At 42.6% G+C, this 14202-nt stretch overlaps 1 protein-coding gene across 1 annotated transcript in view; it reads right to left on the minus strand.

Annotated features, from left to right (window-relative positions):
* jmjd1cb (jumonji domain containing 1Cb) overlaps positions 1-14202 on the minus strand; it is a gene marked incomplete in the record, with an annotated part of 33715 nt that overhangs the window by 6368 nt on the left and 13145 nt on the right. Inside the window, 12 exon segments of the mRNA XM_035668090.1 lie at positions 531-661; positions 840-930; positions 1056-1224; positions 1321-1671; positions 1869-2089; positions 2267-2501; positions 3107-3231; positions 3666-3755; positions 4562-4714; positions 4805-5019; positions 6313-6514; positions 6847-9331. Coding sequence (XP_035523983.1) covers positions 531-661; positions 840-930; positions 1056-1224; positions 1321-1671; positions 1869-2089; positions 2267-2501; positions 3107-3231; positions 3666-3755; positions 4562-4714; positions 4805-5019; positions 6313-6514; positions 6847-9331 — 4468 coding nt within the window.

Below are 14202 nucleotides of genomic sequence, written 5' to 3' on the forward strand. Positions count from 1 at the left end.
TTGTTTGGTATTTTTGGGTAAATAGAAAAAGACCCTATTTTTCAATAAACCCCTGTTCTCCTTATTGCTTGACTGTTTGGCCTGACAGTTACACACGGGACCTTTAAGTGGAAATATATGCAAAAAAGGAAGATAAAACTATGGACTGTGACATTAAAACTGTGCATAATGTAAGTAGTAAAGCAGAAAATGTTCTATACTCAATATTAAGTGGACTCTTTGGTGCCAAGACAATTATCAGTCATTCTTAACAACATATATATACAGGGACAAACACACAGTTGAAGAAAACAATTATTAAATAGTTCAAACTGCCAATAGATCAAAGCTGGAATTCAGATGTCTGTCAGGGGCAGATGTATTAGTCAAGCTAGATTTCATTAAACACTAGTTAAGCTCCAAAATCTCAAATCTTTTATTTCCTTGCTAATTTTTTTGAGCATTCATGATGAAATAATTAAGATCAAAAGACTAATGTTTTCAGGCGACATGGAATGATTTCTATTTCCCTTTAGGAATTTCCTTCCTACCGTAGGCACAGCATAGTCTTGGCCCAAGATCTGGCCTGACAAAGAAAGACGGTAGGTGGGAGGCCAGGTTGAGGTTGCCCTCTGGATCTGAGTACTCAGGCAGGGGCAGGTTCTTCATCAAGTCATCATATCTGCAAAAACACTTCTTTTAGATAATAAGCTTATAATGCATCTTCAGACGTGTGCTTATGAAACACATTTGAATTATCATTTTTAGAAAATGAGGTTTGCATTTATATTTTGGATTGTAAAGCTTGAGATTAAACAGCACAGGACTAATGTAGTGACAAAGAGGTGAAGTGTGTGTACCTTGAGGGCATGAGGGCCATGAACTCCTCTCCAGAAGGCCAGTCCTTCAGTCTGTAGACCATGGGCTCTCCATCCTTGGACTTGGGCCGCTCTAAACAGGTCAGAAGATTTTAGTTAGACTGAATAATCTTACATCACCGCTTTCTCAGTAGTTCATGGTGATGTGTCTAAGCAGCTATCTAATCAATCAATGAAACCAAGTGATGATGAACTCACTGGTGATGTCCTCAAATCCATCCCAGAACTCCTTGATCCCGGAGTTGGACACCACCTGGTCTTTACAGTTGAGGAGGTCTCCCTGGTGGTCTGCAAACTCCTGGTTGAAGGATTCGGCTTTCCACAGACTGGCATTCAGTCGCTTATGGATTCCTGACACTAACACAGGCTGGACAAACACAGAACCATTCATATCAACGTTATTGTCACTAACTACTCTTAGTACAGCACTCTTACTATGACTGCTTACTAGACTGCTGTGTACCTGTCCTTGTTTCCAGCACTCTCTGAACAGCTTCCAGTTGTTCTGGTTGCGGTGATCTTTGAGCCACAGTAAGCGTTTGTTGTTCAACCAGCAGTGGGAAATATCTGGATACTGATTGGTTGATTCTTCTGGTACTTCTGCAGTAACAGGCCCTGACTTCTTCCTGTCTGGTTTGGTGTCCTCTGTAACAGCAGGGGCAGGGTTGTTGTTGTTGTTGCCTGGGGTGACAGGCTCTTGTTTGATTGACAGTTTGGTGTTGATGTTCTGGCGGCTGGCGGGGATTTTATTCTCAACTACTGAGGCTATGATGTCATCGAGGATATTAGGCATTGTCCGCCCACCTTTTCCAGTCTTTAGGAAGAAAAGAGAAAAGAGAAAAACAGGACTTTAGTATTTTAAACCAGATTTCTTTGTCAATTAGTTGGCATCGACAAAACAAAGTGGTACAACAGGTAATAATATTTTTAATATTATAATATTTTAATTATTATATATTATACATCCAATAATGTTTGACCCTTGATTACATCATAGATCAATCTGTTTACCTGTGAAGCATTAGAGTAGACTGGTGCAAAGGCGATTCCTGCATCAGTGGAGCCCAGCTTCAGCTTCCCTGCTGTGGTGGTGAGCAGATCTCTGAGTGTGGAGCCCTGCTCTGTACTGTTAGCCACCAGTGAGGTGGTTTTACACTGCTGCAGGACCTCCAGGCTGTCCCCATCCTTGTCTTCCTTTACTGATTTACCCAGCAGCAATAACTCCTTGTTTTCTGAAAGAGGAGGAGGGGAAAGTGGTTACTAATCACAGACACATTTTCTGCAGGTAAAATACACAAAAGAGAACAGGATCTTTTGGAGGAAATAGAAAAGAGGAAAGAAGCATTGACTGAATGATTGCAACTGTACTTATTCTATTCAAGAAAACAGCACAATCCCCTTTCCCTCACCTTTTTTCTCCTCCCTGGATTTCTGCTCTGCCAAGTCAGCCAGGAAGTGTAGAGGTGACTGGGACTCTGGTGGGGTGACAGGAGCACTTCCTGCATCGCTGCCAGGACTGCTTCCTCTGCCACCTCCTCCGTTAGTTTCTGCCTTGGTTCCTCCTTGGTCAGAGTTCTGCTGAGAGCCCAGCTCAGTTTTCACCAGGGACAGCTTGTTACTGTGGTTCAGGACATTCTGCAGGACCTGGCAGAGAAAGGTTAGAATGAAATCTTAGCACAACACCAACAGGGTCAGCCTATTGTAAAAATTGGCATTTGCGCCTTTGTAAAAGAAAATCAGACAGAGAGGGTGAAAAAGGCTTTCTAAACAGTGATGCAGTTCAAACTTAATAAAAGGCTGAATCTATAACTTCTAAGTAGTGGTTGTGTGCATTCATAACCACCAGGTAGCCTCTGGAAGGCATCTAAGCCAGGTGGTGCTCATTGAAACAGTCCACTCTTACAATTATACCACGATGACACAGGTGCTTATCATGAACTTTAAGAGCGAAGAGCAAATAAATAAAAGGTTATTCATTAAAAGTTATTTCTGGTGCATTTTAGGATTACTCTTTTGATTGTCAGTTTTGCCCTGTTGGTTGACTAAAAGGCTAAAATTGAAACAACCTGCCATTTGTTCTATTTAGGACCTAGTATCACTTTAATAGCGTCCGCTGTGGCCCCTCTACAAATCAACATTAGGGTGTCTATGGCAGCATTTACAGGGAATTGTAAACAATATATTAGTACATTATAAAAACAACAATAATTGTGAGACACAGTATTCCAGCCCAGGAGCTGAAACAGTACCTGTGAGACTCCGTTGGTGGCTGGTAGTTTGGTAAGGAGGTTCTGTTTGTTGGTGCAGGGGCAGTGCGATCTGATGTTGTATTTTTCTCTCAGAGAGTGCATGGAAGTCACTAACTCTGTCAGCACTGAAAACATGCAGCAGAATTGAAACATTTCAAGAAAGTAAAATTAGGAGGAGTAGAACAAAGTCTTCATACCAAATGCACCTCTTACACTTGAACCATGTCTGTTATTGTTGTCTGTACTGTGCATGTTGTGTTTTATTTACATTTATTATTGTTTGTATATGTGTTTTAAACAACATGTGAAGCCAGGCTAATTTCCACATTTGACAATAAAGATTGTTTTTATCATTATTAATAAAATGTAACATAATACAGTCAGTAATTAATACCCAAACTACATGACACAAAAGTCCAAAAATATCAATCAATCTTTAACCCACATCAGCCACACACTCTACTAGACAAAGCAGCTACAGTAGGAGAAGATAATGAGGGCCTTGGAATGCAGACACATTGTAAACAGTAAGACATAGAGAGTGTAGTGTGTACTGTACCTGTGCCAGGTATGATCTGTGTTGGCATCAGGTGTTTGTGATCGTGGGGTTGGCCTTTCACACACTTCAGCCAACCATATAGTTCTTTATCTGATCACAGAGAGAGAGACACACACACACACACACGTAAGTTGCTGTAATAATACCCACCAAGAAAAACGTGAACGCCCCTGTCTAGAACCAGTGTTAGGTTTGTCCTATCTGGGCTACTGTAGAAAAATGGCGGTTTAACATGGTGGAATTCACAAAAGGCCTGTAGAACTGTAGTGCTAAGGTAACGAAAACAATTACTATATTCAGGTAATTATACACTAATGAAAACATACCTATATATGTATATGTATGATGATATGTATGATGATTGATGATTGTCAAATACACATTGGGTGTGTTTCCCCCTGGATATGTATGTTGTTAAGAATGACTGATAATTGTCTTGGCACCAAAGACTCCGCTTAATATTAAGTAGAGAACATTTTCTGCTTTACTACTTACATTATGCACAGTTTTAATGTCACAGTCCATAGTTTTATTTTCCTTTTATCCATATATTTCCACTTAAAGGTCCCGTGTGTAACATTAAGAAGGATCTATTGGCAGAATTTCAATATAACATTCATAGATATGTTTTCATTAGTGTATAATAACGTATAGACAATAACAATAGAGCCTCCTAAATGTTACACACGGGACGTTTAAATTCAAATCAACGTTTTTTTTACTTTTAGTAAATGATTTAACTGATTAACAGAAGAAGCTTGCATACACTAATGCACACATGCACAACCATGTTATTTGGAGCAAGGTTAAGCAGGAAATTGTATTATTTCTGTGATATGCGAGAATCCTTGTTAGGAGAATGTTTGTCTAACTGTCAAAACATACACACAACTAACCTTTGGAGCTCCTTCTTTCCTTCGCCTTGTAGCAGTCCAAGCAGACAACAAAACCACATTTCTGACAGACCCAGTGGATATTGAAGAGTGTTGCCTCGCAGGCATCACACATCTCCCTCACCCCCCTCACTGCTCTCTTCCACGCAAGCTTGGCTGAAACACGCAAAAAATGACATCACTGTAAAAACATGGTTAGGGTTATTTAATCAAAACATCAGCCAACGACATTTAAATACAACTTACCATCCTTCTTGACCCAGGTAGCTGCAGTATTTTCAGTCACAGACATCTGACAGAACTTGTCTCCTATGAAGCTGAGGATGTACTTGGCTGTGGTTTGATCCAGGTGGCTCTCCTCCATCACCCCAGGGACCCACAGGGCCAGGGCTTCATCATCAAACTGGTCTGGAGTGGAGAAACCATCCATCCGGATGACTCCATTTTTACTGTAGGAAAGCCTGGATGGAAGGAAACAGGTCACTAGCACCAGTCCGGTAAGTGTATCAAAAGTAGATCTGTGATAATCAACATCTTCCATTGGGGACATCCGGATAATAAATTGATTAACTTGGACTTGAACAGCATGACAGAGACCACTGAAAGCACTGTTTAAATCGCAATTGGACTAGGGAAGAACTCGCAGTGCTGCTAAATTAAAAAAGCTAATATTGCCACACACCTCATTGTAAATCCAGCTAGTAACTAACATATTCTGCTGTCAGAAAGTGAGATAAAAAGTAATCACTAAGTTCTGGGTGTGGCTGCTAAGTTATCCACTCACATCACCACTATGAAGTTGTCAGATTAATATCTGACAAAAAAATGGACTAAAGTGCAAACACCAGAAAAATGTACATTTTTGTGGGGAGATGTGACGGGGGGAAAGAAATTAAGAAATTAAAATCTTGCCGCTATTGGAAGTCACAAAGAGTGCGAACAGTTTAAACAATCCTTGCTGCTGCACATTCAAACACTTACATTACAGCAGCTAAAGGATTCCTACGGTGAACTGTTACTTTGTAATTCTCACCAGTACAACACTCATGTGTCAAATAGTAGGGTATATGCATTCATATGTTGTATAAATAAGAGGATGGTTTTCTAGATGAGCCATCTCTCTGTAAACCCCCACTGTCTATGGTGTCCTTAAACAACCCAGTCAGCTCAGGTGAATATATATGAAATCCCAGTTTACTGGGTCAGACAGGGAGGAGGTGAGATGTGGTGAGAGTGTGAGAGAGCAATGAAAGAAATGGATTTGCGGAGAAGGGGATAGGGAAACAGAGAAAGATGGCAGCAGCAGCAGTTCTGCAGCGAGGAAAAGATTATAGAGCAGAAAATCCTCTTTAGCAGATTTACCCTGTTAGACCCCAGACTGCAGCTGCTGTTGCTGCTTATCTAATGTGGGTGTGTGGTTGTGTGTGTGTGTGTTCAATGTGGACGGCGCCAAGTGCTTGCTCATGGTGGGAACTGTTGGGTCTCTGTAAATAATTTTAGGAGTTAGGGAGTTCGGTCTAGACCTGCTCTATTTTGAAAAGTGTTCTGAGATAAATTCTGTTATAATTTGGCGCTATACAAATAAAACTGAATTGAACTGAATTATTGTAGTAGCATTTATGTGGGGTTTCAGGATCCCACAGAATCTTTAAGAACACTGCATGTAGGTGCAATTCCCAATGTAGTCATGTCCAGCAGTTACAGTAAAGGAAACTGTAAGGAGAATGGAAACAAATTTAATGTGAGAGTTTTACCGTCTGAAATAGTAGAAGCGACAGAAGACGGGGGAATGTGCCGGCTCCTCGCCCTTCTTGTTGCGGACCACCCTGCACTCCCGACACTTCTGCAGGTTGGGTCCTATTTCTGAACACGAGTCATCCTGCAGGAAAGATTCTCCCGTCTGCTTCAGCTTCTTCACCTTCCTCCAGTCCTTCAGGACAGAGCGGGGGATCCCATCTGAGAAGTGTGCCCATTATTAAGTCATTACCAGTAACTACATTTTATTATGGGATTGATAAAAAAAATGCTCATTACCATAGGGAGGTCTCAATAAATAAGCTGGTTCTTTGCTTTGCTTCACAAGCAATAAATATTAACTGATTGCTTCAAACAGAGCTTGTCGTCCAAATAAAACACATATTTGACCCCTGCATCAGGTCAAATGTTGAAAAAAACAAAACAAACACACATTCTCTCTCTCAATGCTGCTGCTGGGGAGACAAGGCTGCTGGGGAGACAATTTAAAAGCGATTCTTAGTGCTACAGTAAATGTGTTAAATAAGACTTACTGCTGCTGGCCAGCTTGAGTTTAGTCTTCTCTCGAGCTGATCTGAAGATGCCATTGGGTTTTACGTCATCTTCCTCCTTTTCATTGTCTCCTTTCTTCTTGGCCATATCATTCTGTTTTTTCTTGTAGGTTGGTTTAGGCTGACGCTTAGCTCGGCCCTCCATTTTGCTCTCACTGGCGTCAGAGTCATCTCCCACACTCTCCGAACCAGACTCATATGTTCGTTTGTTCCCTCGTCTTGATGAAGGTGCTGTTTTCCTCTCCTCCCCTCCTCCTGCTGCTCCTCCCACTTTCTCCTCTGGGTGCCTCTCTCTCTCAGCTTTGCTTCCACTGTCTTTGCTCATCTCCACCTCACTGGAAGTGGAGGCGCTGAGATTGACTGTGCAGGGCTTGATCATATCTGACATGGCTGCTGTGTTACTTGTGCTAGTGGTGGTGCTAAGTACTCTCTCTGGTTTAGAACTAGTGGAGCTCAGAGTAGCAGTTGTGTTCCTGTCCTCCTCTGAGTGCCGGGTTAACCAGGCTTTCTTCAGCTTGTGGTAGTTATTAGGCTGCCCGCTGCTCGCAGAGGCTGAACCAGAGGTATGGCCGTTAGGCAGGGGACTGGACTTTCCTGGTGTTGTGCTCCCGCTTGCCGAGCTGCTGTTACCGCTGTCAACTGAGGATGATGAGGCTTGGCTGGAGGAGGGTGGTGGGGGCGAGTTGTGAATGGGAGTTTTGTCAACTGAATCCACAGTAAGGGAGGAGTTTCCAGCTGCGATGGATGTGCGAGCAGTGGAGAAGTTGCTTCTGGACTGGGCTGCGGCCAATGCAGCTTTGTGCTTCTTAAGGTGGACAAAAGAGGAGGAGTAAGGCTGGTTGGAGCCTGAAATGGAGCTAGGTGTTGGGGTGAGGCATGGACTGGGCTGGGGTGTCCCTGCTGGACTAGGGGGAGGCAGAGACCCACTTGGAGATATGGTGCGTGAGCCTAATCCCTCCTGGTGCTCTCCTGGTCCTAAGTGGCTCAGTACCCTGCCACCAATGCCAGTTTTATGGGCTGAAATCTCTCCTCGTGCTGAGACTGAGTAGCCCAGCTCAGGGATGGATGTCCCACTTTTAATCTGTATGCCAAAAGCTGAAACGGCTGTCCTGCACACAGAGTTTATGGTACCGGCTCCTATAGTTCCCTGCATGCCACGCATAGTCTTTTTATACTGGACACACATGTCATCCAGGTTGGAGTTGGGTTGGATAACCCTGCCAGCTCCAGGTTCTCTAACACTCTCCCCTAGTCTACATTCCCCCTGAACCTTGGAGGGGTAGAACCCTCCTTGGGGAAACTCCTTATGGATCATAGCACCATATTTGTTAGCACCAACCGGACTATCATACTTAATAGATGACGATGGACGTACAATGACTGATGCCATTGCGGATTGAGGCTTGTCCCTTGGCGCTCCTTTCTCTCCAGAGAATGAGCCTCCTCTTTCCTGAATCATACCTCTCCAACCATCTGCAGATGAAGTCATAATCTCCCCACTGATGGCCGAGGCCCCAGAGGTGACAGCGGCAGTGTTTCCATGACCTTTGATGTCCCTGAGTTCTGGCAGCAGTGTGGGGGGCTTCTGCTGCTCTGCTAATGTCTTGCTACCAGCTGCTGCTAAGCTAACTGGCTGGATGGGTGTGAGTGTGGGTGGAGACAGGCGTCCATAACCTGCTCTCTCCCTCTCTCGTTCTCTTTCCTTCTCCCGCTCTGCAGCCTCTTTGCGCTCCAGTGCGTGCTGTGTGGGTGGATGGAAGACAGGCGCTCGGTGGAGAGATGGCATTGCCCTGAGCTGGTGTTGTTGCTGCTGTTGATGGTGGTGGTGATGATGATGGTGGTTGGGGGCTGAGGAGAAAGAGGAAGAGGAAGAGGATGAAGGAGAAATGGCAGGGCTGCGGCGTTCTATCCTGTCCATACCTGCATGGTGCTGATGTTGCTGTTGGACTAGTGTCACCTGCTGGCTGAGCTGCTCTGTGATTTTCCCTGCTAAACCCTCTCCCCCCTCTGGCTGGTGCTTAATGAGGGGAGGGGGCTTGGAGAGAGAGGCTTTGGAGCTGTAGCTGCCCAGGGACAGAGCCCCCTGGCTTGGCACAGAGGCCCCGACACCGGCCACAACCCCTGGACCTCCAGTGGACACTTTCTCATAATAAGAGCTGAGCTCCTTGGAAGGGTAAAGTCTTGGAGGCTCGTTTACTACACTGTTGGACAGTGTGGTGAAATAATTGCTCTTTTCTGACTGGATGACATGGGGATGGGTGTGGCCGGCCTTGGGGCTTGGGGATGCGAGAGCCGGTATCCGGACAGGGAAGGCTGGGTCCCTACTTCTCTCTCTGTCCCTGTCCATCCCTGGGTCACTGGAGCGCTGGATCTTAGCAGTGAAGGGAGCGACCTCGATGCTCTCTTTGAGGATTTGACGATTCTCCTCTTTGTATTTACTGGCTCGGTCTGCTGCCTGAACTGCATCCTGCGAAGGAAATGCAAACACTTAAGTATTGATTTTCCAATTTTCAGACAAACAGATTGCAGCAATCACCAACACAGACAGATACAATAACGCGACATTAAAGATAGCAGAAGTAAATTTGATGCAAGTGTATATGCACATGTATGTATCAATTGCATGGTTGCATTTAATTCAAGTAGGTGTGGTTATTTTCATGCATTTAATTTGTATGATTTTTTGTGAATCCCCCTTTATAGCAGTAGTTTTTATTGTAACCTTGTGAGGCAGCTGAACTTGTAAAACAGCAGTCTATGAGGAACCACTGGCAGCTATGGGAGTGGTGTGTGTAACGATGTGTGTGAAAAGTGACTGCTTAAAAACAACAATGGCGGCTGCTAAAGCGGTTAGCGTAGATGCTGCTAGCATCAGTTATATTAGAACTGGATAGTATTTATTCATTGAAAGAAGAGCAAAGAACGGCCCTGAAGGCTTTTTCTCCATTGAAGAGATGTTTAATAAGATCGACAAACTGGCTGCGCTGGTGAAAAATCTTAAAATTCTACAGGGGAGGTGCCGGTTTTTTGCTGTTGCTTCACTGGAACGTGGCTAACGTCCCGGACAGTACGTTTTGGCTACCGGCTTCAGCAACAGTTGCGGCCTCTTACAGGCATCGTGTACGATCCTTCCTGGGAGTAACCAGGATGTCAGATTCATGGGCGACGAATCGCCCGATGTAATGTTGGGAAAAAGAGGGAGGGCATAGCGGTACAAGTATGCTGCCCTCGAACTCGTTTCCATTGTTCCTGTTTTTCGGTACTCACTAACTAACTAACTAACTATGCCTCGGTGGGAAACGGAAAGGGGAGGCGGGAGCTTAGCTGTACACAGGGTTGGCTGCCAAACCTGGCGGGCATGGTGGAACTCAGATTTCCATTGCCACCGAGACGTCGCACTGCTTGCGGTAGGGGTTGCCCGACCTATTTTGGGCCCAGACGGGTTTGGCACGCCATGTGTTGGCTTATTCGTTTATACATTCCCACCACGTGCCTTTTACGCGGTAGGGGTCGCGTGTGGGACGATCATCGCACTCGCGGCTGTAGCAAGACTTTACAACACAAGCCACCGGACCGACAGCTTATCAATGGTTGCATTTAACCATTGCATTCTAATGGGGCACCCTGATAGATTGGGGGAGATATTGCCCAGGTTTCTTTATATTGAAGTATCTTTTTCCTTTGAGCAGTATTTTCGGGTTATGAATTTAATTTCCACTTTTACATTTAATATATTTTCATAATGTTAAGAATTCCTATAACTTTATAGATTTTCTGGGCTATGCTTGAAACTTCTTTACTCTAGTCTCAAGTTTCATTGATAGTTATGTACAGAATTACTTTACCTTTCTTTGGGTGGGCCTTGTAAATGTGTGCGAGCAACATTGGTTTGAGCTATTCAGTTGCCGTTAAAAATAATCTTTTACAAAGTGGGGGCACGTTTGCCAACAGTGGACAGTTGGGAATCGAGCATTGGTTAGGGAGGCTTGCCAAACAAGCATTGACACAGCTAGCTGATAACTAAGCAAGTGCTTCGATCAGTCACGTGCAGAGCACCTCAGATTTTGCAAGGTTCCGGGGGGAGGGCTGGGCTTCTTTTTTGCCAATGTCTGCTTACAGGCTTTCATGACTCATTGCGTTCTATTGCGGCACTTTCCCATTGGTTGGGCCTCGTATTACCTGGTGGTGCCTGTCAGTCAAGGACAGAAGCCTGGCCGCACGGTGGAGCTGGTAAGCTATAGACCAAGTTGCTTTAGCAGGTGGTGTTATCCAAAGGTTTCCTTGCGAAAGATTTTATTAGACTCAGACTTTTTTTTACGTTTTTTACTTTGAGGTACACAGACCAACAACGTTTTTTGGCTTCAAAGGCTAGCATGGCTTACCTGATCTTTAGTGTTCTATGCCCCGCCTGAAGGAAGTGTTGGAAGCGTGGTAGTGAAGACAGAATTCTTCAGTTATTATTTTGGCTTTTATTGATGCTCACAGGGGGCTTTTGGAAGGGGGGTCAATCATTTTAAGTTGTTTTCAAAGCTCCGCCAAAGAGGTGCTGCCCAAATAGCAGTGAATTGTAGGTCCTTGGCCATACTCTTTATGCTTAAACCAGAGCATGCAGTCAAGGTGGGGGGGAATGCGTCCTCTACCATTTGGGCGGGTGGGTAATGGGGTTGGGTCAGGGGGGTTCTCTACCTGCCCTTGTTTAATTATTTTTTGTGACTGTGATTATCCGTGACAATCTAAGAGCCAGTAAAGACAGCTGAGCCGCGATGGTTGGAAACCACCCTGGTAAATCCACGCTGTGGATGTATGGCCGATGATTTAGCGTATCTTTTCTCCTAGCAGTTGGCTGGGTTTTTCAAGGAGGATGTGACATATGTACTGGTGATTGTCTGTCAAATTTGCATGCTTAGAATCATATACAAAATTAGTGTTGGTTTGTGCTGATCTTGAAAGACACAAGAGGAGATAAATGGTTACGACTGTGTCCTCTTTGTTACCTGGGCAGGCAATTTTTAACTGTGGAAATAACGCTAACTTGATCTAGGACAATCATCCACAGATTCAAATGTTTTGATTTGTTGAGTGATCATCTATAGGCAGCGCCGCATGTTGTGATACCAGTCATCCATGTGGAAACACTGGTATCATTGCCTTTTTTAATTGTCCTGTTGTTGTTTGTATTGGTATGTGTATTTATTGGACCATGAGTCTGGAAATAAAAGTTGATTGATTGATTGATTGAAACGGTTGTTAATCACCACCTCACTTCTGGTGGATTTTCTTCAGCACATTCCAAGGTTTCTTCAGTGTCTAATTGTTTAAAGGTATACTTTTTTTATTTCTCTCCTATTTTTCTGTCTTATGGATTTTAAGTTTAACTCTCTTAATGTCATGTCGCTAAATGTCAGTGGTATTAGGGACATCCCTAAGAGAAAAGTGATTTTTTTGCTTTGCAGGAGAACTGAGGCTGACTTAATTTTACTTCAGGAAACACATTCTTGCGAGTCAGATACAAAGTTTTGGAAAATACGATGGGGTAGTTCACTTTAGTCATGGTACTAATCACTCAGCTGGGGTGCTAATTTTTCTACACAAGTTTAAAGGGGATGTTCTTGAAACAGTGCCTTCTGATAATGGTAGGTGGATTGCACTAATAATTAAACAAGACAATGCTATCTTCATGGTTTGCAATATATATGGGTTTAATTCTCATGCCTCCAACAAGATTTTATTTAATGAAATAATAGCAAAACTGACAGAACTGCACAAGAAATACAATGGTTCACATATAATTTTGTGTGGTGACTTTAATGAATGTCCACATGATATGATAGATAGATACCCTCCTAGATTAAATCAAACTTCTCTCCTTGACTGATGCATGGCGTTTTTTTTAATCCCTCTACAAAATAATTCACCTGGTGTAATAGAGGATTATCCATAGAATCTAGAATTGACTTATTTCTAATTTCATCTTCTTCCCTTCAATATGTAAAATATGTTAGCCATCTATATGCCCCCTTATCGGATCATAAGCAAATCATTCTGAAGCTAGCTTCTAAGCAGGAAACCTTTGGTATGCGAGGTTATTGGAAATTCAATAATTCTCTTCTAAAAGATGTGTCTTTCAATAATGCCGTTAAAAAGCTTGTATAAGATATTCTTAATGATAGCCTTAATGATAATTATAGGAAAAAATGGGAATTCTTCAAAGATAAAGTCAGGTATATAGCTATCAAAAGAAGTAAAGAACTAAAGAGTGAAAAACACAAGTTAAAAACAGATCTGATGTACAGTCTTAACCTTTTGACTTCATCTGGAAAAATAAATCGCATAAACTCAAGAAATGTGTACTCTCCAACAGTAAGGCAAAAGGAGGTCTTGAAGTCCTAGATTTTATCGACACTGTCAATACCTTTAAGGTTAACTGGTTGAGAAAGTGTCTCAGAAACCCTGACTCTATCAGGTTTTTCATCCCAAACTACATCTTTAATAAAATTGGAGGTCTTTCCTTTCTTTTAAAATGTAATTTTTCACCTAATAGATTACCAATCAAACTCAAAATTTCATCAACAAACTCTCCTAGCATGGAAGCTGGCTTTTGTCCACAATTTCTCACCCCACAAGGCTTTCCTCTGGAATACTGGCAATATTCTTATAAGAAACAAATCCTTATTCTTGCTAAAATGGTTTGAAAGAGGTATCATCCATATCCTTGATCTTTTTGATAATGCTGGTAATATGTTGTCTTATGAACGTTTTATGTCTGTACACAGTTTTCCTGTTCCCTCCAGAGAATTTATATCTGTAACTCGTGCTATCCCAATAGAGTTAATTCAACTTATAAAAAGCCACTTGAGTTACAGTGAATATAAAACAAGTCAAACTGTACTGATGCCGAGTGGAATTGAACTAACAGATAGAAAGTGTAATAATAAACATACTCGCCAGTGTTTTTAAAGAATGAATAGAGTTGTGCCTAGAGGCAAGTTTTACTGGAGGTCCCAAATAGAAGACATAAACTGGAGAAGAGCTTGGCTTCTACCCCATAAATATTGCATATCTAACAAGGCTAAAATTTAAAATTGTATAAATTATTATGCATTTTACCCAGTTAGTAGTATTATTGCTAAGTTTATAGATGTTGATGATTCCTGTGCTTTTTGTAATCTTAATACAGAAACAATTTCACATCTGTTTTTTTATTGTGATATATCTAAAAAGTTTTGGAGTGATGTTGAATCTCATTTTTTTTTTATGCTGCTAACTCTGTTTACTCTCTTACCCTTAAAGATGTTATTTAGTACTATGTTAACCTAGAAGATAATGCTCTTGAACACC

This window comes from Morone saxatilis, unplaced genomic scaffold, assembly GCF_004916995.1.
Source record: "Morone saxatilis isolate NCDOM2014 unplaced genomic scaffold, NCSU_SB_2.0 Contig1, whole genome shotgun sequence".
Lineage (NCBI taxonomy): Eukaryota > Metazoa > Chordata > Actinopteri > Moronidae > Morone > Morone saxatilis.